Source organism: Olea europaea, chromosome 19, assembly GCF_002742605.1.
Source record: "Olea europaea var. sylvestris chromosome 19, O_europaea_v1, whole genome shotgun sequence".
NCBI lineage: Eukaryota > Viridiplantae > Streptophyta > Magnoliopsida > Lamiales > Oleaceae > Olea > Olea europaea.
Genome location: NC_036255.1, coordinates 8,707,389 through 8,734,127, shown reverse-complemented (window position 1 = coordinate 8,734,127; position 26,739 = coordinate 8,707,389). Strand labels below are relative to the sequence as shown.

The 26,739-nt window shown below is 36.5% G+C and overlaps 1 protein-coding gene and 2 pseudogenes across 1 annotated transcript; all 3 read right to left on the bottom strand.

Annotated features, from left to right (window-relative positions):
- Window positions 1–607: 607 nt before the first annotated feature.
- LOC111368705 lies at window positions 608–1,138 on the bottom strand. The gene has a single exon (XM_022990113.1). It carries the CDS (start codon window positions 1,040–1,042, stop codon window positions 824–826), a length of 219 nt encoding a protein of 72 aa, XP_022845881.1. The 5' UTR covers window positions 1,043–1,138; the 3' UTR covers window positions 608–823.
- Window positions 608–2,166, bottom strand: LOC111368303 (annotated as a pseudogene).
- LOC111368302 lies at window positions 2,013–3,786 on the bottom strand (annotated as a pseudogene).
- Between the last annotated feature and the right edge of the window lie 22,953 nt (window positions 3,787–26,739).

The following is a 26,739-nucleotide window of genomic DNA, read 5'->3' as shown; positions in this document are numbered from 1 at the left end:
TGTGTGATATTCTGAGTGAATATCTGTGAGAATGAGTGTATGATAGAGTTGATTGATTCATATTGAGTTTTGTGTAGTTTCTTGGTGATTCTTCAAAGCATTTTTGCAAGTTTAGAGAGATAAGTGTTTTGATTCTTTATCCCTTTTGTGTTGGGTCAAACTTATGTAATTTTGTTGCCAATTTGGGTGATCTAGTGCAACCGAGCATAATCCATATTATTGGATGCTTAACAGGGGATGTAGGCGTTAAATGTGGTCACCGAACCACCTCCTATGCTTAGTTCGAAATAATTCTCTGTCTTGATCCTTTAATTTTCTGCACTTTTACATTCTGTAAATCAAGTATTTTCATGACTTGAATAGTAATATCGTGTGATCTTGGTACATACGTGTCGGGTAATTTCCATAAATGCACAACAAAAATATACATTATTCTTTGGGAGTTCAAAGATCTAAGAAAATTTCTTCTGGGATTTAAAATCATTTTCCAGTAAAACTCTAGTTTGTAGTTATGGTACTCGAAAAAGTTATTTGTTGGAACTTCTTTTCGGCATTGTATACATTTTGTCATACTAAGAGGTGTGAGGTGAGCTGGGATTACTCAGGGTAAAAAGGTAGTAAAATTTTATTTCAGTAAACGAATTAAACTAAACATACAAGTTGTACACACAATATACATACAACCACCACTCTATATATCCTCGATTGAAACACAAATAGGATAAAAAAATCATACACAAAACAAATCACTCAAAACCCTCTAATTCTCCACATAATTCAAACGCAAAAATGGGCTTATCCTTCCAGAAGTGTTCGAACAGCCTTAAACGTTGTCGGAATTGTCTTTCTTGAACTGGGGTGGCCGAGAAGTATGAGAATCTGCACCAGAAAAGCTGCCCGGCGGTGGTACTGGCGCACCAAAAACTTGGGCATTGGTGTAGACTTCTTGTCTACCTTTGGCTCTACCAAGAAAATAACACCCAAAACCTAGACATATTGAAAAGAGAATCAATGGCAAAGATATAACAATAACCATACCCATCTTCTTAATTTGCCTTCGTAAATTTCAATTTCTCAAACACCCTGTATTTTTTTTGCATATATGCGAGAGCGAGCGAGAGAGAGAGAGAGAGAGAGTTCTGAATCTGCCTATCTGGAAGTTTGGGGATCTATGGGAATTTAAAAGAAAACTCTCAACGGTACAATTAACGTTCCTATTTCTAACGTTCACTTTCTAACATCCAACAGAATATTCCATTTGCTGTCACCAGAATTGCAATTTGTCCACACTTTAAACTAAAAACTAAAGTAACATTAACTGAATTATTAACTAAAGTAATTATCAATTTTACCTTCGACATGATATGCCGCCACACCACCACCACCTCATTTTAACCAACATCTCTACTACAACCTCGATCAGTCACTCGATGGTTGTGTTGGGACCAACCTGATTAGTAAAATCAGGATATCTGTGTGTAAGAGAGATGATCGAGCAATTTTAATAATCGAGTCAATATTGCTTGCTAGAGGAAATATTTAGAAATGAGCAAATTACAGAATTTGATTACTTGGGCATATGGACTAAATGGCTGTAAATGGAAAAGATGAGTATCCTTAAGAAAAGTTTTCTTGAATGCTCAACAATTTGCAGGCTGATCAATTTCAGCATATGGCCTATCAAGAACTGCCTGCACCTCCTTCGACTTATATATATAGTACACACTCATGAAGATACCAACGGCTCCATACTTCCCTCCTGCAATGCTCATAAAGACCAGCATCAAACATTCTCCAGAAATTCTTTTCGGTCAGTTCAGGCACAGCATATTGTGGCTGGAAGTTTTCGATTTGGCAGACAGCCTCTGCTTCATCAAATAGCTCGCCCTGGAGGACCAGTCCAGGAGCATAATAGACTCCAACCTCAGTATACATTTGAGCTCACCTTGCCTGTGGTGTAGCTCAAATTCTGGTTTGGGATATACCATAGTTTTCTGAGGAAGTTTGTGTAGTCCGTGTGGGCAGAGCCAAACGGGATCTAACTAGGTGAATATTGAACAATTAGCATACTTTTATACAAGTGCGCATCAATTGTCAAAAAGAAAAATTAGCATAGTGAACTAAGTCATATATACAATGCAGAAATAAATAAAAGTATACCTCCATCTCACGGCAAGAGCATCTCCAACTTGTAAAAGGGAACAAGCATATCCTAAATGACACGCATTTCATGGTAATAATCCCTGATGGCTTCACCTTGAGCTTTCCTTCTCAGTATAAGGACCTCTGTGATAATATTCTCTGGTGGTAATCTACCCCCACAAACTCCCCCTCCAGCGCCATCTCAGCATGCTGGTAAAACAAGGGATTGAATCCAACCAACAGAATTAATTTTATTACCCTTCTTTTTAGCTTCCTCTTTAGAAGCAAATCTTCCCCCTCATGCAAACAGCAGCTTCTGCGGGAGAGTAATTGATGGTTTCAAACCTTTTCAGGGTTGTCCTGATCTCCATCCCTTGGTCTTGTGCAAGGTCGTTCAGATTGCCCACTACAGGCTTGTATGTAAGTTTAATGTGTTCCTTAATTGGTGTGAGCTTAATCTCAGCAGCAAGAAGTAGTCAAGAGTGTCCCTCGAGACCATGGAATAGCAAAAAAAAAGGTCAACGTATTCATTATCCTTTCTAGCTCTAACCAACCGCACATCAGGCACAACAATTTCATGAGCTACAACAGTATCAGAGAGAAGGCCGTAAATGTGGCGACTTCCTTCGATCTCATAGCCATTAATAAAACCACTAATTTAAGATCACCGACCTCTGCAACAACCACAAGGGCAAGATTCACTGGGAAAGTAACCCCGGTAATCTGGACCATACTGACCAGCGGATCAATTCTAGCAACCATTCTGTCCTTGCCGATGTCAAAGATCAACCTGAAAATGGCGAAAACTCTTATACTTTATATTTCGCATTCCAACAGCAACCCAGGGTTTTCGGGCTGGTGCAAACCAGGCCATCCCTTTTAGGGTTCTTCTCCTTGAGGCGTTTCATAACTTTTCCTAACATTTTCGACATGCTCTTTCTGGTGTTTCTTGAAGGTTGCATTCAGATGTCACGTCTCCAAGCAGTGCGCTTTAGACATTTGATTTTTCATTCATCATTGAAATATGCTATGATAATTTACTCTCGAAGTAGTACACTTTCGGCCTAGCTTTCATATTCAACTAACGAATCCTCGAATAATTGGTTGAAATTGATCAAAATCAACTTTATTAAACCAATTTCCAACCATACCCATCAACGCTCTTGACATGAAGTGAATCAAGTGATGATTCTCTTTTTCTAATGAGCTGAGAAAAGTGTTTCTATTCATTGAAATGAAATGTAATCAAATTTAAGGACAGAATTGAATTTTGACATAATCAAATTTGCAATGTTAATTATGTTAGGTTTAATGCCTCAAAATTGGGTTGAAATTTTGGAAGATTACGTTTTGTTTGAATTTGGAAAGAAATCAAATTATATCCAAAATTTTTTTCCTTTTATGCAGTTTAACCTAATTCTAGTATATTTTCTTACCCTTTAGAACTCCATTAGGTTTATGGACGTGGCCTATAAATTAGTGACTCCTTTGTCAGTTTTAGATGAAGCATTATTGATGTCCTGTATTATTCTCTTCATATTGTCGGTTTAATAAAATTCATCGTTCCTCTGCTTAGTTTCTCTTTTTCTACTTTACTTTAATTTTGTTTTCTTCGTGCGATCTTGAATAATTCATCATTGCCATTAAATCTCAATCTTACATTGTCTTTAGGATCAACAAGTGGTATTAGAGCACGGGTTGCAGGTTCTTCGTGATTTGGTTGAGATTTTTCAAGAATGAATTCGTTGAAGTATGAAATTCTGCTGCTGGATTGCAATACAAGATTTTCGCTGTGGCAAGTAAATGTGAGGGCTATATTGACGTAGATGGATCTTGAAAATGCTTTGCCGGGTTTTGAGAGGATGCCAGAAAATTTATCTATGGAGGAGAAACAACGTAGGGATCGAAAGGCTCTAGCGTAGATTCATCTTCACTTATCGAACAATATTCTGCAGGATGTCTTGAAGGAGAAGACGACGGCTGCTTTGTGGCTCAAGCTGGAGCAGTTGTGCATGACAAAAAGTCTGACGAGCAAACTTACTCTAAAGCAGAAGCTGTATTCCCATCGCATAACGGAAGAACGGTCACTGCAGGACCATCTTACTATGTTCAAGGAGATTGTTGCAGATTTGGAGATGTTGGAAGTAAAATATGATGAAGAGGATCTAGCCTTGATCCTGTTGTGTTTGCTACCCAGTTCTTTTTCGTCATTTAGTTATACTATATTGTATAATCGTGACACGCTAACCATTAAGGAGGTATCTGACGTTGTACGATAGAATTTCGTATATTAAATACAGAAATCATTACAAATTGTATTTTAATAAAATACCAGTGATGTTGACCTTCTTGTAATTGCAAAATTGCAAAATCCTCTGATTAATGATCTGAATATTTGAAGACGAGGGGCCACGTGGCTTGAATCCTAGTCTCCGAGAATTTGTTGAAAATTTGATTTGTCGAGACGTGACTTGTTCGGAACTTGAATCTCGAGGCTTGGACTTGAACTTGAACTTGAATTTGATTTGAAGAAGACTTTGATCTTCTTGGAGTTGGTGTGAACCTGTTTGATTTGAAATTTTTTTTTATCTTTTTGGGATTCATCGAGTTTAGGTTTGAGAGAATTTCTTCCCTTCTTCCGGCTTTGAAATTTTTTCAACACTTCGTGACGTTCTCTGCTTTCTTTCTTTTTTTTTTTGTCCCCCCTGTCTTATGGACCATTGGTCCTATTTATGGGAGAAAATTTGTGGTAATTTTGGTAATCACTCAATTATATTAATTAAAAGGGATAATTGAGTAATTATTGTTATTTATTTATTTAAAGAGATATGGGCCTTTAGGTTTATGGACCTTAGTAGATTTTATTTTTATTGGGCTAATTACTTAAATCGACCCAATCCATTTTCTTTATTTATTTATTTTTTATGTCTACAGACACTCTGTTCTCAAAGAAAAAGATAAAGTTGTTGGTTGGAGATCCTACATCTAAGGGTGGGGATGTTTTGGTTACTCATGGTGAATGACGAAGGGGTAGATCGAAGATGAGGTATAGCAATGTGTATTTTTATTACTGCAAGAAGAAAGGACACATTAAGAAAGATTGCGACAAGTTGTAGGGTAAAGGTGATTTACATGCAAAGCATGCGGGGCAATTAGGTAACGAGACTAACATTGTTGAGAATTTTTCGGATGATGGAGATGTAATGTTGGCTATATCTGATGGAGAATCCAAACCTGGGGAGTGAACTCTGGATTTTGCATGTTCATATCATATGTGTCCCAATAGGGCTATTTTTTTTTAGACATATGAGACGATGAAGCAAGGTAGAGTTGTTATGGGAAACAACCAATCTTGTCGGGTTGCAAGAATCGGTCGAGTCAGATTGAGGCTACAAGATGGGATAGTAAGGACACTTGATCAGGTTTGCCATGTTTCAGACTTAACAAAGAATCTCATATCGCTGAGTACTCTGGATGCAAAAGGGTATAAATTCTCCGGTGGAGGTGGAGTCTTGAAATTTTGAAGGGGTGCCCTAGTAGTACTGGAGAGATGGAAGAGATCCCAGTTGTACATATTCTAGGGGAACGCAGAACCAGTTAAGAGACATTTGGAGAAGTTCAGTACCGTACTGGAAGTTCAGTGTGGTACAGTACCTCTTGTGGCAAGCTCTGAATTGGTTAAGAACACTGTTAGGGAGAGCGTTAGTGATTCCGCTTAGCCACCAATTTCAGCTGATACATTGTGTTCAGTTGTTAGGGTTGGAATCATGGAGCGTAGGTACGGTGGTGTCATTAATGTCTGGAATGCTTTAGAGGACGTTGAAGGTAACAGTTCTAGTAAGAGGCCTTCTGATCCAACATGTGGTAGGGTTTCTGCTATAGGATGTGTTTCGACCCTGTTTGGTCAACAGTGATTCCTTGGTGGAATTTTGGGAACCCAAAATTTGGGTTCGGGTATCGCTTGTGGATGCCATGCGGAGGACGATGGTTTGGTGATGGAGATTTTGGTTACTGTGTTGAGGAAATTGATCAGTTCATTTGAAGCAGACGGATTTGAAATTTTGGAGTTTCGTTCGTTGCACTGAAATTTTGAGTCAAGGTGGAGATTGTTAGGTTTAATGTCTCAGAATTGGGTTGAAATCTTAGAAGATCACGTTTGGCTTGAATTTGGAAAGAAATCAAATTATATCCAAGATTTTTTCCTTTTACGCGGTTTAACTTAATTCTAGTATATTTTCTTACCTTTTAGGACTCCATTAGGTTTATGGACATGGCCTATAGATTAGAGACTTCTTCGTCAATTTTAGATTAAGTATTATTGCTGTCCTGTATTATTCTCTCCATATTATCGGTTTAATATTCATCGTTCCTCAGCATAGTTTCTCTTTTTCTACTTTACTTGAATCTTGTTTTTGTAGTTCGATTTTGAATATTTCATTATTTCCATTAGAGGAAATTACATAAAACTAGGTATTAAAACTTTCAAATTCAAAATTAGGGAACGACGTTTACTTTTGCAAAAATCTGGTATTATATATAATTAACCCATCCAATTCAATTAAAACCATAATCATTTTCCCCAAATTCTTCCCTTATCATATCCCTTCTCTCTCTCTACCTTATCCTTTGACTGTCATCATCGTCGAGGAGCGATCGCCACTAGAGATACCTTCGACTCTCAGTGCCAACACGAGACCATCAGAATTCAAGTCATTGTTAAACTGTAATAATATATTCTCACTTTAACTCTCTATATTCTCTTCATCTTCCTGTTCGTATCTTCATTATGATGCAGATCTACCCACTCTGGCGAGCTGTGGTGGTGAAATGAATAGGCTATGGTGGTTGTTGAATTTGGTGGTAGTGTTGTGTGTAGACATAAAAAAAATAATAAATAAATAAAGAAAATGGATTTGGTCGATTTAAATCGTTAATCCAATTAAATTAAAATCCACTAAAGTCCATAAAAAATCAAAGGCCCATACTACATTTTAAATAAATAAATAAAACCATAATTACTCAATTATCTCTTTTAATTAAATATAATTGAGTAATTATCAAAATTAGCAAGAATTCTCCCCTATAAATAGGACCAATAGTCCATAAGACATGGGCACAGAAGAAGAGGTGAAGAGGAAGCAAGAAAGAAAGCAGAGAACGCTACGAAGTACTGAAAAAATTCCAAGGCCAAAAGAAGGGAAGAAATTCTCTCAAATCTCAGTGAGCTCCAAGAAGATTAAAATCTTCTTTGAATCAAACAGGTTCACGCCAAGTCCAAGAAGATCAAAATCTTCTTCAAATCAAATCAAATTCAAGTCTAAGTCCAAGCCTCAAGATTCAAGTTCCAAACAAGTCAAGTATCGACAAAACAAATTTTCAACAAATTCTCGAAGACCAGAATATAAGCCACATAGCCCCTCATCTTCAAATATTCAGATCATTAATCAGACGATTTTTGCAACTTTACAATTACAAGAATGTCAACATCATTTGTATTTATCAAAATAAATTTGTAACAATTTTTGTAACTTTGCAATTCTATCGTACAAATTTCTTGGCACGCCCGATGGGACCTTCTTGTCCTCTCATCTTTTGATCTCAAAATCCTCAAGTTTCAACTACTACATCAGCAATGGCAGGCGAAAAGGTGAAACAAACTATGACTATCTTGAAGAGACACTTGCCGAACTCTTCCACGCGACAGAGCCCAAACAAAAACTGGGAAAACTCAACTGGTCACATCACTGAAGAAGTTCTCCAACAACGGTAAAATGAAAATTGCCTTCAAGAAGCCAAACTCTCATTCGACAGAAAAGACCATGAGTTTAGTGAAAAGTTCTCGTTCTGGCTCCATCTCCAGTGGTAGATCCTTGTCTGGATCCCCTCATGCCACTTCTCAGCAAAAGTGGGAAGATGATGCCTCATCTAAAGAATCACTTGAGCCAGTGATTGTCTCAGAAGCGGCATCGGACTCAGATGATCGAATTCAACAAATGACTTTAGCCATTGAAAATTTAACAAAGTCGTTGGAAGACAAAGATGCACAGATTGATGCACTCATGCACAGGCTAGAGTTGCAAAATCCACTGGTTAAAGAAGATAAAGACAATTCAGGATCTTCCAAAGCCAAAGAGTTAAAAGTCCAAGAGCGCCAACAGAAACAAGATATACATTATGAACAACTGTTCAAAACGTGTTGCGTGACACTACTCAACTCTCCCTTGGCTCTATGTGCGTCCAACAATTTCAACATATGATTGCAGACACCATTCGTGTCCAACATCGTGGTTTACTGCAATATTCATTGGTGTATGCCAATCCCTATAGACGTCGAATCGACGAAATAAAGATGTCACTTGGTTACCAACCTCCAAAATTTCAGTGCTTTGATAGAAAGGGCAACCTAGAGTAACGTGTTACTCATTTCATTGAGACGTGTAATAATGCGGGCACTTACAATGACACCATGGTAAAGCAGTCCGTACGTTTCCTCAAAAGTACCACGTTTGAATGGTACATCGACTTACCAACAGGGTCAATTGATAGTTGGGGTCAGCTCGAGCGAAAGTTCCTAACACGTTTCTACAGCACCCGACGAACTGTCAGCCCTCCAGAACTTGCTCGAACAAAACAGAGCAAAGAAAAGCCTGTTGTGGAGTACATTGAGCGTTGGAGGAAACTCGTGCTTAATTGCAAAGAGCGAATAAGTGAAGCATCTTCCATCGACATGTGTGTACAAGGTATACATTGGGATTACTATATAATCTCCAAGCAAATATGCTCACTCATTCGAAGAATTGACGACAAGTGCTCATGACTTGGAGCTCCAAATTGTAAGGCACCAGAATTACTTACCAAGTGATGTACTTGACAAGAAGGATCCTAAGAAGGAAATAAAGAAGGATGTCAAGATAGATAAATTCAAAGAGGCTATAACGATTTCTACTGTTCCTGCAAAGATAGCTTTCCAAGGGTCGAGCTCGAACTCGAAATCAAAACCAGAGTTCAGACCTAACAAAGGACAAGTCCAAAACAGAGGTCATATGACTCTGAAAGAACTTGAAGGAAAGGAGTACTCATTCTCAGATTTTGAAGTTTCTGGAATTCTGGATTAGCTCCTTGAACAGAAAATAATCGAACTTCCAGCACCAAAAAGACTCGAGGAAGCTTGTACCTAAATGCTGTAAATTTTACAGGATCATTAGTTATCCGGTGGAAAAATGCTTTGTCTTGAAAGATCTTATTGTTCGTCCGGACAAAGAAAATAAGATCAAACTTGAAACTAGAGAAAATTAGACAGCCTCCTGCTCAATGGTTTCATTTGGATCATTTGATCCAATTCTCGTTCTAGGAAAGAAAGAAACATTCTTTGATGTACACGATGCCTGTAAACCTTCAGTGAAGGAGTTTGGACCTCAACTTTCAGAAGGAGCCATCTCAGTGGAGTTTGTGGTAGACGGAGAAGTCACTATCAGTTATGTCTATTCAGGGATGGATGGTCCAAGCACACCCAATCGTCTAACCTTTTTTTGAAATTATGACACGTGACTTGGATGTTTGGGATTCTGACTCAAAATCTGAAAACAAGATTGGTGACGGCTGGTCCACCTTTATAAACAAAAAGCAGAAATATCGAACGTCAAACAAAACAGGTAAAATATTACCTTCTATGCCTTTTACAGGAACAGAGCTGGAGGGATTGGGTACAAAAATTCAACCAAATAAAGAAGAAATATTAGAAGGAGATCAGGGGGTATGGACCCTTATGAAAAGACGTCATCGAAAGCTCCACAACTCCCAAATTCTAATGCTTGTGATAAAAAATAAGATCAAGGAACGACCAAAGAAGGTCTAAAGCATAATCAAGAGGATTCACTAAATCGATGGGGATTGAAACTGCTTCACTCGTTCCTCCCAGACTACCAGCCTTGGGTGATTATTTTCCCAAGGGTTTCTTTGATAAAGAATGTTTTACATCCAATGTTATCAATGTTGAAAAGAAAAATGAGATGAAAAATACATCCGGATAGACTTCAAAACAGAAGCAAACTATCTCACGGCTTAATAATATTCCTGTCAATACGAGCCTAGCAAAGTCTCTTAGTCTTCCTTTCAATGATCGAATGACTTTGGTCGTAGCATTAATCGATCCGGAAGAATACGAAGGCAAAGTTTTAGAGCATATTGGATCCACAACATTTAACGATGAAGATTTACAGCTGGGTTCTCGTCCACATAATAGGTCGTTGTATGTCAGCAGTTATATTCGAAGATACAAAATAAATTGTATAATGATCCACTGTGGATCTGCTGTGAATATTATGCCTATTAAAATAATGAAGAAGGTTGGAATTAATGTTGGTGATCTGCCCAGAAGCAAAATCATGATTCAAGAATTTAATCAAAAAGGTCAGCGAGCCATTGACATGATTCGCTTGAAACTGTAACTAGAAGAATTAATCTCCTCAGCTCTCTTCTATGTCATTGATGCCAAAACATCATAAGAGTTATTCCTTGGACGTGTTTGGTTACATGAAACCAGAGTGGTACCTTCCACTTAGCACCAATGCTTCAAATATAGTCGAGATGGAGAAGTTAAATGTGTGGTAGCTGAGTCTAAACCATTCCTTGAAAAAGAATCTCATTTTGCTAATGTCAAATTCTACATGGAAGATGAAGAATGCAATTCTGCATGATTGACCATGTCTAGATTCAAAATCAAAGAAGATACAAATGATCATGATACGTCTAGTGCTGGTCAATCTCATCAACTTATCAAAGGCAAGTCAAAATTTATATATGAAGGATTCTCTAGAGGTAAAAAAAACTTCAAATAGAATCAACCGATGTTGAGGTATTGAGAAAAGAGTCAACTCTTCCAATACCTAGTATTCCAAAATAGCTTCTACCCCTTCAACTCATGACGGTCCCAGAAGAACATAAACCTACATCAGAGGCTTCGACATCCATTCCAGACATATCAAAGCTTTGTATTTTCAGCTCGTCCAAACAAGAAGGACCTGCTGAATCAAAACAGACTTTCAAAGGATGTTACAATCCTCAAGTTAAAAAGTTGTTTGAAAATGCTGGATTTGGAAAAGGAGAGCCTCATAAATTAGGTGATCTTGACGCTGTCCTTTCAGGTGGACGTGTCCCTTTTAATTATGATGGAGCCCTGATGTCTCGACCTAGGTATGGTTTGGGATATGATCCTAATCCACCGAGAAAGATTAAGGTCAAGAAGGTTTCCTCAACCCCATCATGGTTCAAATTTATGAAGTTACAGAAGAGAAATCAGAACAACCAAGACCTTCAGTGTTCGATTGAATTGAAAATGAGAATGCTAGAGTTTCGGTGTTTAAAAGGTTAAAAGGAGAACCCTCTCCAGTGGTCGACGCAAAAGGTAAATTTTCCGTCTTCCAAAAATTCAGCGAAGATTATTCTTCTTCTACCCAAATTGATACGAATACACAAGCTTCCCAAATGTCATCCCAAAGACAATCTGTATTTTCTCGACTTGAAATTAAAACTTCCGATCCAAGTCCAAAACCACAACAGTCAAGAAGGAGACGAAGACGTTAAAAAGTTCACTCATCCCTAAAGGGAAATGAAGATGAGGAAGAAGTTTCTATCAATCACATAGCCTTTGAAGAAATTCCCGATTCAGACTCTGAGTCCGAAAGTTCTATCATGATAGATAGACCTGAACCAGCCCCACCTACATTTGAAGAATGTGGACAAGCTACTGTGGATGACTTGAAACAATTGAACTTAGGGACTGAAGAAGACTCGAGACCAGTATTTGTAAGCGCCCTCCTCAGTCAAAAAGATGAATTCGAGTACATTAATTTGCTTCAGGAATACAAAGACATGTTTGCATGGTCTTACAAGGAAATGTTGGGGTTAGATCCTAAGGTTGCAGTGCATCACCTTGCAGTAAGATATGGAGTTCGACCGGTCAAGCAACCTCAAAGAAGATTTCAACTAGAACTAATCCCTCAAATAGAAATGGAAGTCAACAAACTTATTGAAGTTGGATTCATACGCGAAGTGAAATACCCAACATGGATCGCGAACATTGTTCCTATCAAAAAGAAGAACGGGCAATTAACAATTTTTGTTGACTTTCAGGATCTAAATTAAGCATATCCGAAAGATGATTTTCCACTTCTGATAACAGAGTTGATGGTGGATGCAACTACCGGGCATGAAATCTTATCTTTCATGGACGGATTTTTTTCTGGATACAACCAAATATGGATGAACCCAAAAGACGAGAAACTCACATCATTCCGTACCCTTAAAGGCATATGTTGTTACAAAGTTATACCTTTTGGATTAAAAAATGCGGGGGCAACCTATCAGAGAGCAATGCAAAAGATTTTCAATGACATATTGCATAAGACCATGGAATGTTATGTTGATAATCTTGTTGTTAAAACAAAGAGACAGGACGATCATTTACAAGATTTACATGATATTTTCAAAAGACTTCGAAGATATCAATTGAAGATAAATCCATTGAAATGTGCATTTGGTGTCACCTTTGAAAAATTTCTCGACTTCGTTGTTCGACATCGAGACATTGAAAAGATCAATAAAAAAATTGATGACATAGTCAACATGCTAGAGCCAAGAAATGTACGTGAGTTAAAAAGTCTTCAAGGAAAACTTGCATACATTCGAAGATTTATCTCTAACCTGGCCATGTCATCCATTCAACAAATTGGTGAAGAAAGATGTACCATTTGAGTAGGACGATGCTTGTCAAAATACTTTCCAAAGCATTAAACAATATTTGTCCCGTCCACCAGTACTTACAGCTCCATTCCCAAGAAAGCCATTGACTCTTTATGTTGCAGAACGAGAATATTCTCTAGGAGCACTTCTTGTCCAAGTCAACGATGAAGGAAAAGAGAATGTACTCTATTACTTAAGCCGGACACTGGTATACGCTGAAACGAAGTATTTACCTATTAAAAAAATATGCCTTGCGTTAATCTTTGCAGCTAAAAAGTTGAGACATTATATGCTATCACACACAATCAATCTCGTTTCGAAGATTGATCCATTGAAGTACATAATGTCTAAGCTGATTCTCTCTGGAAGGATTGGAAAATGAACACTACTATTGTCTGAGTTTGATATCAAATTCATTCTACAAAAGGCCATTAAAGGATAAGTTTTGGCAAATTTCCTTACTGACCACCCAATTCCAGTGGAATGGGAACTTCAAGAAGACCTTCCCGATGAAGAAGTTCTATTCACTAAAGTCATACCATTTTGGAGGCTATACTTTGACGGGGCAGCCCGAAGTTATGGTGCCAGAGCAGGAGTAGTTTTTGTCACTCCACATGATCTCATCATGCCCTACTCTTTTGCCTTAACAGAGAAATGTTTAAACAACGTGGTAGAATATCAAGCCCTTATCCTTGTTTAAGAAGCAGCGTTAGATATGGATATCCACCAGCTGGAAGTCTTTGGAGATTCAAAATTGATAATCAACCAACTTTTAGCTGAGTATGAACTCCGTAATTCAGACTTGAAGCCATATCATGAATATGCATCAATACTTATGAGGTGATTTAATTCGATAAAAATCAAATTCGTCCTGAGAAGTAAAAATAGAGAGGCTGATGCCTTAGCTAATTTGGCCGCTGTTTTAGCTAGGTCAGATGGAGACTTCTCTCACTCCATATCAATTGCTCAAAGAAAGGTGCTTCCATTGTTGTTACCTAGTAATTTGGAAGAAAATAATAGTGTCGAAGTAGTCCAAGATGAGGAAAGAGAAGATTGGAGACAGCCGACAATCAATTTCTTTCAACGTCAAAAGTTACTACATAATCCACGACGAAAAACTGAAATCAAGAAACGTGCCTCTCTCTTTATCTTTCATAAGGAAACACTTTATCGACGATCATTTGATGGAGTTTTCCTTCGATGCCCGAGTAATGATGAAACAACACAAGTCGTGGAAGAAGCCCACTCTGAAATTTGTGGTTCCCATCAGTCTTGACCTAAACTCCATTTTCGAATTAAGAGGATGGGGTATTACTAGCCAACTATGGTACAAGACTCCATGGATTATGCAAGAAAATGTAAAGCTTGCAAAGTCCATGGGAATTTCATCCATCAACCTCCGGACCCATTACATTTGACAGTAGCTTCATGGTCGTTTGATGCTTAGAGTCTTGATGTAATTGGACCTATAACTCCAAAGTCTTCAGCAGGGCATGTAACATCCTTGCCGAGACTTACTACTTCTCTAAGTGGGCCAAAACCGTACCATTGAAGGAAGTAAATAAAGAAAATGTCGCAGATTTCACTCGCATCCTTGTCCATGTATAATGCGACAACTAACGAACTGGCAAAAGCGTTCAACAAAATACTATGCAGACTACTAAAAAAGGTTATCTCTAAATCAAAAAGAGATTAGGATGAGAAAATCGATGAAGTCTTATGGGCTTATCGGACTCCAACACAAGTCACTTCTTATGCCTTAGTATATGGAGTACAAGCTGTACTTCCTTTGGAGTGTCAAATTTCGTCACTTTGAATTGCCATCCAGGAAGGTTTGACTAACTGAAAAAAATGCCCGTCTTCGATTGGAAGAGCTAGAAGTTTTGGATGAGAAGAGGTTAGAAGTACAAATGCACTTGGAGTGCTATCAAGCTCGAATGGCAAAGTCCTTCAACAAAAAAGTACAACCAAGATCATTTCAAGTTGGAGATCTGGTACTTTTCGTGTGCAGGCCAATCATGATCACAAGAAAAATAGGGAGGAAGTTTCAACCTAAATGGAATGGTCCATTTCTTGTTACTCATGCATTCACTAACGGAGTGTACAAGATCATCGACAAAGATGGACGACAAATCGAACCTATTAATGAAAAATTTTTAAAGCATTTTTACGCCTAAAGTTCTTTATTTTTAAAAAATTTTCATTGTAAAAAAAAATTGTGTTCTTATAATGAACTACGTTCGACTTAATCCCGTTTGGGTACATATGTAGTTTGAATAAATTATAAATTCAAATTCAGTCATAACTAATAAATTCATTCAATTTGTTTATTACTCGCTGTAATAAATAAATAAATTTAAAAAAACACAAGAAACATGAAAAAGAAAAGTTCATCCAAATAAAAATATTAAGTGAAAATTCATATAATATGGTCTAAAAGAAAAGAGATCAGAAATTCTTGACTTCATCAGGATCACTCGCCATTGATCACTCGTAGGAAACTATCTTCAAGGGTCTTCCTTTTTTGGTCAGTGGATGTTATGCTAGTGACATCTCTTGTATGTGATTATTCCAAAGTTGTCTTCTTAGTTCTAAGCATACTCGTCCGTTCCTGCTAAGCTTGAAATTCATCATAGAGTTTATCTTAGCCGACTAATTTTGCCTTCCAACTAAGATCGGGTGGAATCCGTTACTTTCAGCTGGATGTTCAAAAGTTTCAACTGCTTAGTCTTCTCCTCAACTGTTGGACAATCCAAGTGTTGCTTTCTTTCAGATAAGTAAAAGTCAACTTCTTTCAAAAACACATTCACTCGCTTCATCAAAGGCACTGAGTCTATGTTGAATGAGTTGGTAATTACGTTTTGAAAAATTAAATTATTTTTATCCCACCAAGATCGGATGTTGGAGAATTCATGTTTCAAAACGTCCTTAAAACACTTTTGAAGGTAATTAGTCATGGCTTCTTGTAGAGCAGCCTTCAGATAAGGAGACTCTTGAGTAATTCCAGGCGGGGAGCAGACATGAAAGAGCAAATTGGTGCAGCCTGATGATTGTTTGTCTATGAAGGTAGGATACTGACTAAAGTCAATGAAGATGGAACGACAGAGACTCCTCTATTGATCCCTGAGATGTTAGCTTCCATGATCCCTGAATTCACTTCATCTTCATTATTAAAATTATGGAAAAATTGCAGCCGAGATACCAAACATTTCGTTTATTAGCAGACTTTACACAAACCTTTAGTTTGTGCCACTGGAGGTACCAAAGATTTCAAAAATCCGCACCTAAAGTCCAAATGGATGGAAACCGTCCGTTTGACCGTTAGTTGACCAATAAAATTAAATATTGACCAATTTTTAACTAATTGAAAAGGGTAAAAAAGTAAAAGTTACTTAACCCTATAATAAAACAATTAAAACAAATAACTAAAACAAAAAAATAAAAAAAAATACTATTCATCTCCTTTTTCACCCACCCCACCCCACTCCCCCACCCTACCCCCACCCCATCCAAACCATACTGTAAACTGTAAAATGTAAACTATTCTCTTCCTCCTTCCAATACACGAGTGAGTGCGTGTGAGTGAGAGAAGATAGAGATCAAAAGGATGGCAGAATTTGCTCCATTCCATTTCTAATCCAACCCACCCTCTGCACATCATTTCTACCTATACCACACTATTTAATCAATTTGCCCAGTGAGTTCCCTTTTCAATTTTACTTGGTGTTTTCATCTAATTTCAACATAAATTTACATGACAATTTGTGGGTTTGCATATATACTTGCATATGTTGGTTTTAAAAATTGATTTTCCAGTTGTTTTTGTTTGTGCGTTTAGAGATGGTGGAAAAAGATGAAGCTATGGATGCTCTGAAGAGGGAGGCTATGGATTTGGTAATCAACTCTTTTACTTCATAGATTCTCTCTGCATTTTCTACTTTTGTGTTGGTTTTTCTTTTTTTTTTTGAAGAAGAAAACTGGTGAAAAAGGGAAGAACATGGTGTGGTGGTGGGGGTAGGGGGGGGGGTGGGATGGGATGGGTGAAGAAGGAGATGAATAGTATCTTTTTTAGTTTTAGTTATTTATTTTAATTGTTTTATTATAGGGTTAAGTAACTTTTACTTTTTTACCTTTTTCAATTAGTCAAAAATTGGTCAATATTTAATTTTATTGGTCAACTAACGGTCAAACGGACGGTTTCCATCCATTTGGACTTCGGGTGCGAATTTTTGAAAGGTTTGGTACCTCCAGTGGCACAAACTAAAGGTTTGGGCAAAGTCTACTAATAAACGAAAGGTTTGGTATCTTGGCTGCAATTTTCCCTAAAATTATTCATGATAAGTATCGAAGTACCTCCATTGATGGTGCTCGGATAGTTACAAGGAGGGTCATGAGAATCGTGAATACCATCTATTCCTTGGAGTGCATCGATTCGCCTGTCATTCTCGCCAGTTTGATCTTTCAAAAAGTTTGGGATTCATGGAGAAATTTAGTTCTTCAGGAATGCTTGGAAAACCTACAAAAAATGAAGTATGATTTCAAAAAAAAAAAATGGTGCAGCAAACAAAAATAAGGAACATACCTCCATTTTGTGTCCTAAGCGACATGTCTAAAAATTCACCGTCTGATGGTGTGTCGGGAGGCTGATATTACTATGAGAAGCTCCAACTTTGCCTTTTGAAAGACTCGAAATAGCTTGAAGTGGCCTCGGTTCTATTGGTCGTTTGATTTTATATAATCGAGAAAGAGGAGCCTAAAATTGAAGATTGTGACAGAAATCAAATACAAGCTGTACAATAAAAAAATAAAAATAAAAAAACTATACCTGATCTCTAGAACTTTCATCTTCTAGAGTCAAAGTCTTTCCCGGTGCTTGTGATGCTCGGCCTCCAGGACTACTGTGATCAGAAATTAAAATTGCTTCTGGCACCTTATCAGTAGGCTCAAAGGTAGCAACAATCTTTGTCGAAGGAACTATAATTTTGATTCTCTTAATACCTCTTTCATTTTGTTGGTTTGGATACCTCTTTCGAGAAGCCTCTTCAAGAGCAACATTTGGAGGGTCTAACCCTCTAGCTAAAAATCCTGTTCGGAGTCGGGCCAAGAACAAAGTCACGACTCTCACTAGAAAATAAGACTTGCACTGAGACGCTGGTCAAGAGTGGTAACACTTCGCTATTCCACCAAGCTTGGTATTCAACATCAACGTTTTGAAGTATATCTCTCACATACTCTGGAATATGAAATACAGACCCACTTTTCGTCCGAGTCAAGGACAACCAAACCCGATACATGTCACCTACACTGGGGGCAATATTCAACTTTCTTGGTGAACTGAGAAGTTTCCGTCTAAAGCTAAATTGTCTTGCAAACCTGTGATGATTATACACCTCGAGAATGAAAGGTAAATTTCCTCGACGATAAGAAACAAATCTAGATCGAATACTCATCATGAATTCTAAAGTATCTGCAGACCTCGATTGGTCATCCACACGTACATCAGGATAAGACGTGAGGGTAATGGATTCCAACAAAAGTCATTGGCGTTCATCGCTCCATGGATAAATTCCCGACAATCAACAACATTTTTTTCCCAAGACTGAAAAGCATTCAGAGTGCCAGCGTATCTTTGAATTATAGGGCGAGAATAACTCTTGTCCACATGAGCATAAACACCTCGGACAAAATAAGTTACCGCCCAAGCATAAAGAAAATGTCCAGGAAATGAATGTAAATTTGAGCCAAGGTCTGGGTTTATCTGATAGTTAGATGTTCGTGTAAGTTCCCTATAAATGCTCGCCAATATGGGTGGGACCAGGCTATAAATGTATCCGCCTGCCATCTTAAAAGATGCTTTAAAGGTCCCAACTCTCATACTTTCATCCCTAAACGGAAGAACGAAGCGACAAAGCCATAAAGAGAGATAGGCTGTTATCTCTAATTCCTCTTTTTCTTCCACAAACAGAGATACTGGCAAATTGCTCCAATGACGCCAATCCCTACGAGTAATGTCTCTTGGCTTGTCTGTCACCACGGGCCTCCGTATTTCCTTTGATGCTCTTTGATGACGACTCTTGAATGGATTTAAATTCATAGCATTCTTATAATTTTTGTGTTGTCAAGGATTCTGGACACAACCATTCTCATAAAACCAAAAATTAATCCATTGTTCGTGAATAACCCTCTCATATTCATTCGCATGGGCAATCAATGCGAAAATATGAAAGAGGTATAGACAAGACTTGGGAAGATGATCCGTCAACTCTGAAAGGCTTGGGACTACTTCTTCATAGTAATGACCCATGATCAAAAGTCTGCTTATCTCACGAATATCTCAAAGAGAAATGCCAATTTCACCATTGGCAGTCACAAAAGTGTTGGTCTCTGGACACCAAACCTCACAAAGAGCTCTCTATAAATAGAGTTTGGGCGATGGTAATCTGTTGTAGCAGAACTGACTCAAAAGCTAACTCGTGAAAATTCCTCTTGAGTAGAAGTTTTTGGACCTATAAAGACCACTCCCAAAATTTTGGAAGAAAAGAAATTTTTCCTCGACTGACCAACGTGCTTCCCCATCGTATTTCTCTATTATCAATCCTTTCACAAATTACATTCTTTGGGATGCACTCCATGCTTTGGGAGTGATGAGGTGGAAGACACAAAAAGGGAAGATGACTGCTAGAGCGATTGGACTTGCCAGCATCCAAATCCTCGTGACATTCACTAATGTTAGGCATATGCAACTCTGACAATAGCTCTAGAAGATCAGGATAAGGATCTATCATTGGCTTATGGACACTAAATTTAAGTTCACCTCGTACGTCAATCTGGGCATGGTACATCACGTTAGTATCTTTGAAACTTAGATAACTTTTGCCATGATTTTTAAGCTCAACAATTTCGTGTATATTAGAGTACGCTTTATCATCAGAACTTGTTCCAGCCATGCCTACAAAAAAAAAAGTCAATTAAAAAAAGGGAGCAGTAAATCTCTTAAATTGGTTTATTGTCTAAAATCACGAGTCTTCCAAATATGTAAGCAGCCTCTACAAAGTGTCTTGGACAGTTGAATGAACATGTCATTGGTCCTCAACACAAAGTGTCTTGAACAGTTGAATGAACAGGTCCTTGCTCCCAAAAATGAAGTGACTTGGACGATAGAAAAAGTCGGTTATTGGTCCTTAACCCAAAGTTTCTTGAACAGTTGAAAGAACAGGTCCGTGGTCCCAAACACAAAGTGCCTTGGACGGTCGAAAGAACATGTCTTTGGTCCTCAACACAAAGTGTCTTGAACAGTTGAAGAAACAGGTCATTGGTCCTTAACACAAAGTGTCTTAGATGGTCGAAGGAATAGGTCATTGGTCCTCAACACAAAGTACCTTGAACGATCGAAGGAACAAGTCATTGGTCCTCAACACAAAGCATCTTGGACAGCCAAAAAAATAGGTCCTTGATCCCAAACATGAAGTGCCTTGGATGGACGGTTGAAGGGACAGGTCCTTGGTCCTCAACACGAAGTACCTTGGATGGTCGAAGGAACAAAACCTTGGTCCTCAACACAAAATGTTTTGGACGGTCGAAGGAGCAAGTCCTTGGTCCCCAACAAAAAGTGCATTGAATGGTGAAAAGTAGCGGTCCTTGGTCCTCAACATGTATAAAGATTTGTAATTTTGAGTTTGTTCGTAAGCATATATTTTATGAACTCATAAAATAATTGCTACATGAAAATTTAACATCTACACGAAGAAAATTTTGAACCTTAAAATTCTTGATTCGGTCCAAAAATGTTGAATCCCTGCCAAAAAAAAAAAAATTATTGTTAGTTTCAACTTTGTTAAAACAAAAATACAAAAACAAACATAATAATAATCACAATAATCAACAAAAAATGGAATCAAAATAAAAATACAATAAAAAAAGGAGAAAGAAATAAAGACAAGAAGAAAAAAGAAAGAAAATAAAAATATTAAAAAAAAGTTACGTTCAAAAACAAAAAAAAAATTAATAATAATCATAAAAAAGGGGCTTCTGCCGAAAGCGGTAGAAACCAATTGGGATTGGTTTTGAAACCAAAACCAATTTAAAAAAGGAAAAAAAAGTTAAAGTTTCTTTCAAATAGAAACCAAAGTGACCACTTTTGGTTTCCGCCGCCCAAGTTACGAAAACCAAGAAACATATTAAAAAAAAGGGAAAAGAAAATGATTTGTGGTACATAGAAACCAATTAGAATCTGTCACCATGTCACAAAAAATCAATTACTGTAGGAACCATAATGTGTGGAAACCAATTACTGCCAATTTTGAGTTTCTGTCAAATTTCTGCCAATTTGGCAGAAACCAAATCAACACCAATTCCAATTGAAAAAAAAATAAAAAAAAAATTCACCAATTCCATTTGGAATTGAAATGGAATTGAGTCTTCAACTGTCAATAATAATAATAATAATAATAATAATAATAATAATAATAATAATTTTTATTATTATTAAAGGAGAAAGAGATGGCGAGAGAAAGAAAAATAAAAATCTCTATCTTTGTTTGCAAGATTTAACAGACTTGTTCCTAAATCTCATAATTCCTTTATATAAATAGGTGGGTAATAGATTTCACTAAAGCTCAATTTACAATAAAACATAAAAAGGTCTGTTTAAATCAAATTTGTTATGGATCTTTAAAATAAATAATCAAAACTCGACAAAAAAAATTCCTTATTATCAAATTTGAAGAATAAATTTTTTATCAAATTCATATTCTGTTCTCAAATCTTCCATATGTATTAATTTACTAATGGGATGTTTGAGGTCAAATAAAAAAAAATCGAACAAATCAAGAATTCGAAATCAAGATTTATTAATTTATAATTTATTTATTTCTTAATAAATAAATAAATTTTGAGGGGGCATTTGTAGACATAAAAATAAATAATTAAATAAAATAAAGAAAATGGATTGAATCGATTTAAATCATTAGTCCGAGCTTGTGAGCTGAGCCGAGCTTGGCTCGTGGGCTCGTCCAATTTTATTTTTTTTAAGAGTTTTACAAATAAATGAAATAATAGAAAACACTTTTAAAAAAACTAAAAAGTGTTAAAAAAATACAAATAATTTAACAAAAACAATTTTTATTTTTTTATTTATATCATATTGTAATACTTTTTATAAAGTATAAAATATTTATATAATGAAGACGAATTATTTTTTTAAATATATTTACAAAAATATTTTTTTTATTTCTTTTTAAAGTAAATAAAATATAAACCATTTTCCTTTATCCGGGCTTGGGACCGGCTACATCAATTTTAAGTAGGCGAAGTTAAAAATTATACACGAACAACTTGTTGTAACGTGTTCAATTTTTTAAAGGAAAAATTAAATTTAACAAATAAAAAATAAAAAAATTTTGATTAATATAATTAAATCAAATATCACTGACCTGACGACATGCAATTTTATCGTGTTTATCTTGTAGTAAAAAATGAGCGTCCTGTCAATCATTCACGCACATTAACGCTTCCAAAACATCTTCTTTCAGTCGGCTCCTGGCATTGATCAAAACCCTTTTACCTGGACTAAAAGCAGACTTCGAAGCAACAGTGTTAACCGGAAGTGTCAGCAGATCTTTCGCAATTATGGTAATAATTAGCCAACGTCTTTTATACTTTCGCCAGAATTCAATTACTTATTCTGAACTTTTTAAAATTGTTCTATCTGTTGACATATTATGATTGAAATAATCAATTAATTCGACGGGCATCGCATTTTAAGTTTCGATCGATGTTTGATGAGATGCAAATGTAGACGACATGGCATTAGATGAACACATTGCAATTGCATCATATTTAAATGTATTAATGCCTTGAAATAAATTCATTATTTCGACATCATCTTTTTCAATTTCAGTAGAAGGAGTAGGTGCAGAGGGTACCCGACTAACATTCGCACCCATTCTTTTCGCATATAAATCATACATTCCACATAATGTTTGCTCTAAATTCTTATAGGTGATAGGTATATCAAGTATTAAATCTTTATTGATTTGATCAATTACGTATTTAGTTCCCGAAATATTATATCGAGGGTCTATTGCGCATGCTAAAGGAAATAACATAGGCAGTTCTTCCCAATATTTTCTAAACTTTAATTTCATAACAATTATAATTTCACTAAAAGTATGTTCATTTTTATATTTATGGAATGTTCTTGCAATTATATAAAGACGTTCAAGCACCATTCAGTTTATGAGATAATAAACGCCCGATAAAATCTTTGTGGTCTCATAAAAAAATGTCAAAAATCGTTTTTAACTTTCAAAACTAAAATCCAATCGGATTCATTTAACATACCATCGTTATCACTTTTAACGTGTCTATTGTTATAAAAGTCAGTTATTAAATTTTCGAAACCTTCACATGACTTTAGTAGCAAGTAAGTAGAGTTCTATCTATGGCCTACGTCGTTAACAAATGTTTTAGCAGTCGTCACCCCTAGTTCGACACAAAAATCTTCAAATGTTTGTTTTCTACTAGGAGAGATCGTAATATCTACTAATGCATTTCTAATCCTTTGAAGTTCATCCTTTATATATTTTAAACTATCTTGTCCAATCAAATTCAAGATATGACACACACAACGAATATGAAACAAATACCCACCAAAATCAGGTTGAAGTGTTCTACACAATTTATCGACGACTATCTTATCAAAAGTAAAAGATCGAATTTTAGTCTCACATTGATATTCTCTAATAATACTGAGAATAACATTATATATATTATTAGCATTGTGAGGAAACTAAATAATTCTAAAAGTAATAATTTTCTTATGCATACACCAAAGTGGGTCTATATAGTGTGCGGTTGTAGCTATATATACTCTTTTATTAACCTCTTCCCATATATCAGAAGTTAAAGATATAACACCTCCATATTGTTGCAAATCCATAATTAATTGTTGTTTTGAATTATTGAAATAATTTATTGTGTCGACACAAAAAGTGTTTCGATTTACCCCCAACGTACCTCGGTTGTAGATATTCTTTCACGAACGAGACGAAGTGTTGGTTGTCTGAAATAGCCAAAGGTAACTCAGTGGCAGCAACAAATTTCACCATTTCGATTTGAGTATTGTCCTCCGAATACACCCACGTGGACAGAGGTGAAGTTGTAGAACCGGCGCTTGAACTACCAAATTGCAATTGTATTTGACCAGCTGGAAGAAGTCCATGTCTGGCCGCACATGCTTTGTAGTGGCGGTTGAGATAGGTGGTATCAATTCCTTTTTGTCATGCCAATCTTTGTTGGCAGTATTTACATACTGTTTTAGATTCTGTAAGGCCATCGACGACTTTTCCCATTGAAATCAACTTAAAGTGATCCCAACATTTTGCTTATTTTTTAGCCTTTCGCTTTCCCCTCGCATCTGGGATTAATTCGGCATCTTCATCCTCATGCTCCGCTTCAGGATCGTTAATATCATCCAAATCAATTGGATTGTGACTTCCCTGACCGTGAATGTGAACATCTTCAGGTATCGGTAGGTTATTTAGACCGGTAAATTCATTTGAAAATTGACTTTGCGGTGTCCTAGGCGATTCGTCATGATGTGGCCCACATCCTGTATCGAACAAGCTCTCAACAAATGAACGTTGATCCATTTGTTTGATTGTTTATGATGAAATCTTAACTAGAAAAATATAAATGTAGTGAGATTGTTAAAATTGAGAATTGGATGAATTGAAATTGTAACTAATAAACTGTAAAAATTGAATTCATATTGTATATTTTGCAACACAAGAGAGTAAAAACTCGATAATTGATATAATAAAAGAGAGTTGAGAGAGTTGGAGACTTGAAGTAGCAATTGATATGGAAAAAAATAAAGAGGTGAAGGGGTATTTATAGTAGAAAGTGAGAAAAAAATTTTAAAAAATAATTTCAGTGACCGTTTGGTCACTAAAATTTTTTCAGCGACCAAACGGTCACTTTAAATTTGAGGGCTCGACGAGCCACAAGCTCGGCTCATTCAAACGAGTGGCTCGTGGGCTCACCCACAAGCAGCTCGCCTTTTAGGCGAGGCCTGCTCAGCTCATGCTCGAGCTCGTAATTTTACAAGCCCGAGTCGCCCACGAGCCCCATTTTTAGGAGCCAAGCCGACGCGCAGCTCGGCCCTTTTGACATCCCTAAGGCCCATACCACATTTTAAATAAATAAATAAACAAATAAATAAAATCATAATTACTCAATTATCTCTTTTAATTAAATATAATTGAGTAATTACCAAAATTAGCATGAATTCTCCCCTATATGACCAATTTTCCATAAGATAGGGGCACAGAAGAAGAGGTAAAGAGGAAGCAAGAAAGAAAGCAGAGAACGCTGGCCAAAAGAAGAGAATAAATTCTCTCAAACCTAATCTCGGTTAACCCCAAGAAGATTAAAATCTTCTTCGAATCAAACAGGTTCACGCCAAGTTCAAGAAGATCAAAGTCTTCTTCAAATCAAATCAAATTCAAGTCCAAGTCGAAGCCTCAAGATTCAAGTTCCGAACAAGTCAAGTCTCGACAAATCAAATTTTCAACAAATTCTCGAAGATCAGGATTTAAGCCACGTGGCCCCTCATTTTCAAATATTCAGATTATTAATTAGAGGATTTTTGCAACTTTGCAATTACAAGAAGGTCAACATCATTTGTATTTATTAAAATACAATTTGTAACGATTTTTGTATTTTAATATACGAAATTCCATCGTACAGTGTGATTTTTTTGGCATGTTTTATTGCGTTTTTGAGGTGGTGGTGGCGGGTTTGTGGATTCTTTGATGGGGTGGTGGTTAGATGTGGTGTAAATGGAGATAAATGGTGGTGGTGGTGCATTGTGCGATGGTGGTGGTGGTGGTGTGCTGTGGGTGGTGCGTTGTGCGATGGTGATGGCGGTGGTTGTTGCCGTGGCAATGACAGTAGTGGGTGGAGTATCTGTGACCAATAATTAGGTGTCCGTGACCAACTATTTAGGAGTTTGTAACCAACTATTTAGCTGATTTGTGACTAAATATTAGGTATTTGACTAAAAAATAATTTGCAACCAATAAATTGTAATTTATGTGACCCATAGATAAAATGTGACTTGTAATTTGAATGATCTGTGACCTTGAAATAATATGTGACCTACAAAATTTTTGATTTGTGACCACAAAATAATCAGTGATCAATTAATTTGACGTTATGTGACTAGTAAATAAATCTGTGATTATTAATTATGTAACTGTGACTTTATTATCATTATTTAATAAATATTTTTAATTTATTAAATGCATACCTGATTTTTGAATTTTCAAACTAATTACTTGATTTTTGAATTGGGGTAAACAGAGTCCCTGAGATGTGATTTTTTTCCTTGCCATTAAATCTCAATCTTGCATCGTCTTTGGGATCAACAAATTAGTCTCCGATTCATTACAACCTTAGGAAAATCTTTAAGGATTACATTGGATTTTAATTGTGCATGATTAGCCCCTATTTGGTTTTGTTAAAAATTAGAGTTTAATTAGATAATGATTGAATACTTGATAAAATTTATGGGTCCTATAAAGTGTTGTCGACTTTGATTTAAAATTTATTAACTTTTTAGCTCAACCAAACAGGGCTTAAAGAGATAAGAGATTATTTTCTTTTGACTATGAAGTGTAGACAGCCAATCAGCTGGAAAGTTGAGAGCAAATGGGAGTTTAAGGTACTCGAAACAAGGACAAATGAAAAAGTGGCACAAAGTAAGTTTGAAAGGAAACGACGCCGTCATGATGCCTGAAATCCAGCAAGAATAACAGTCTGGATTCGGACAAGTTTTGTCGATTGTCGACCGCC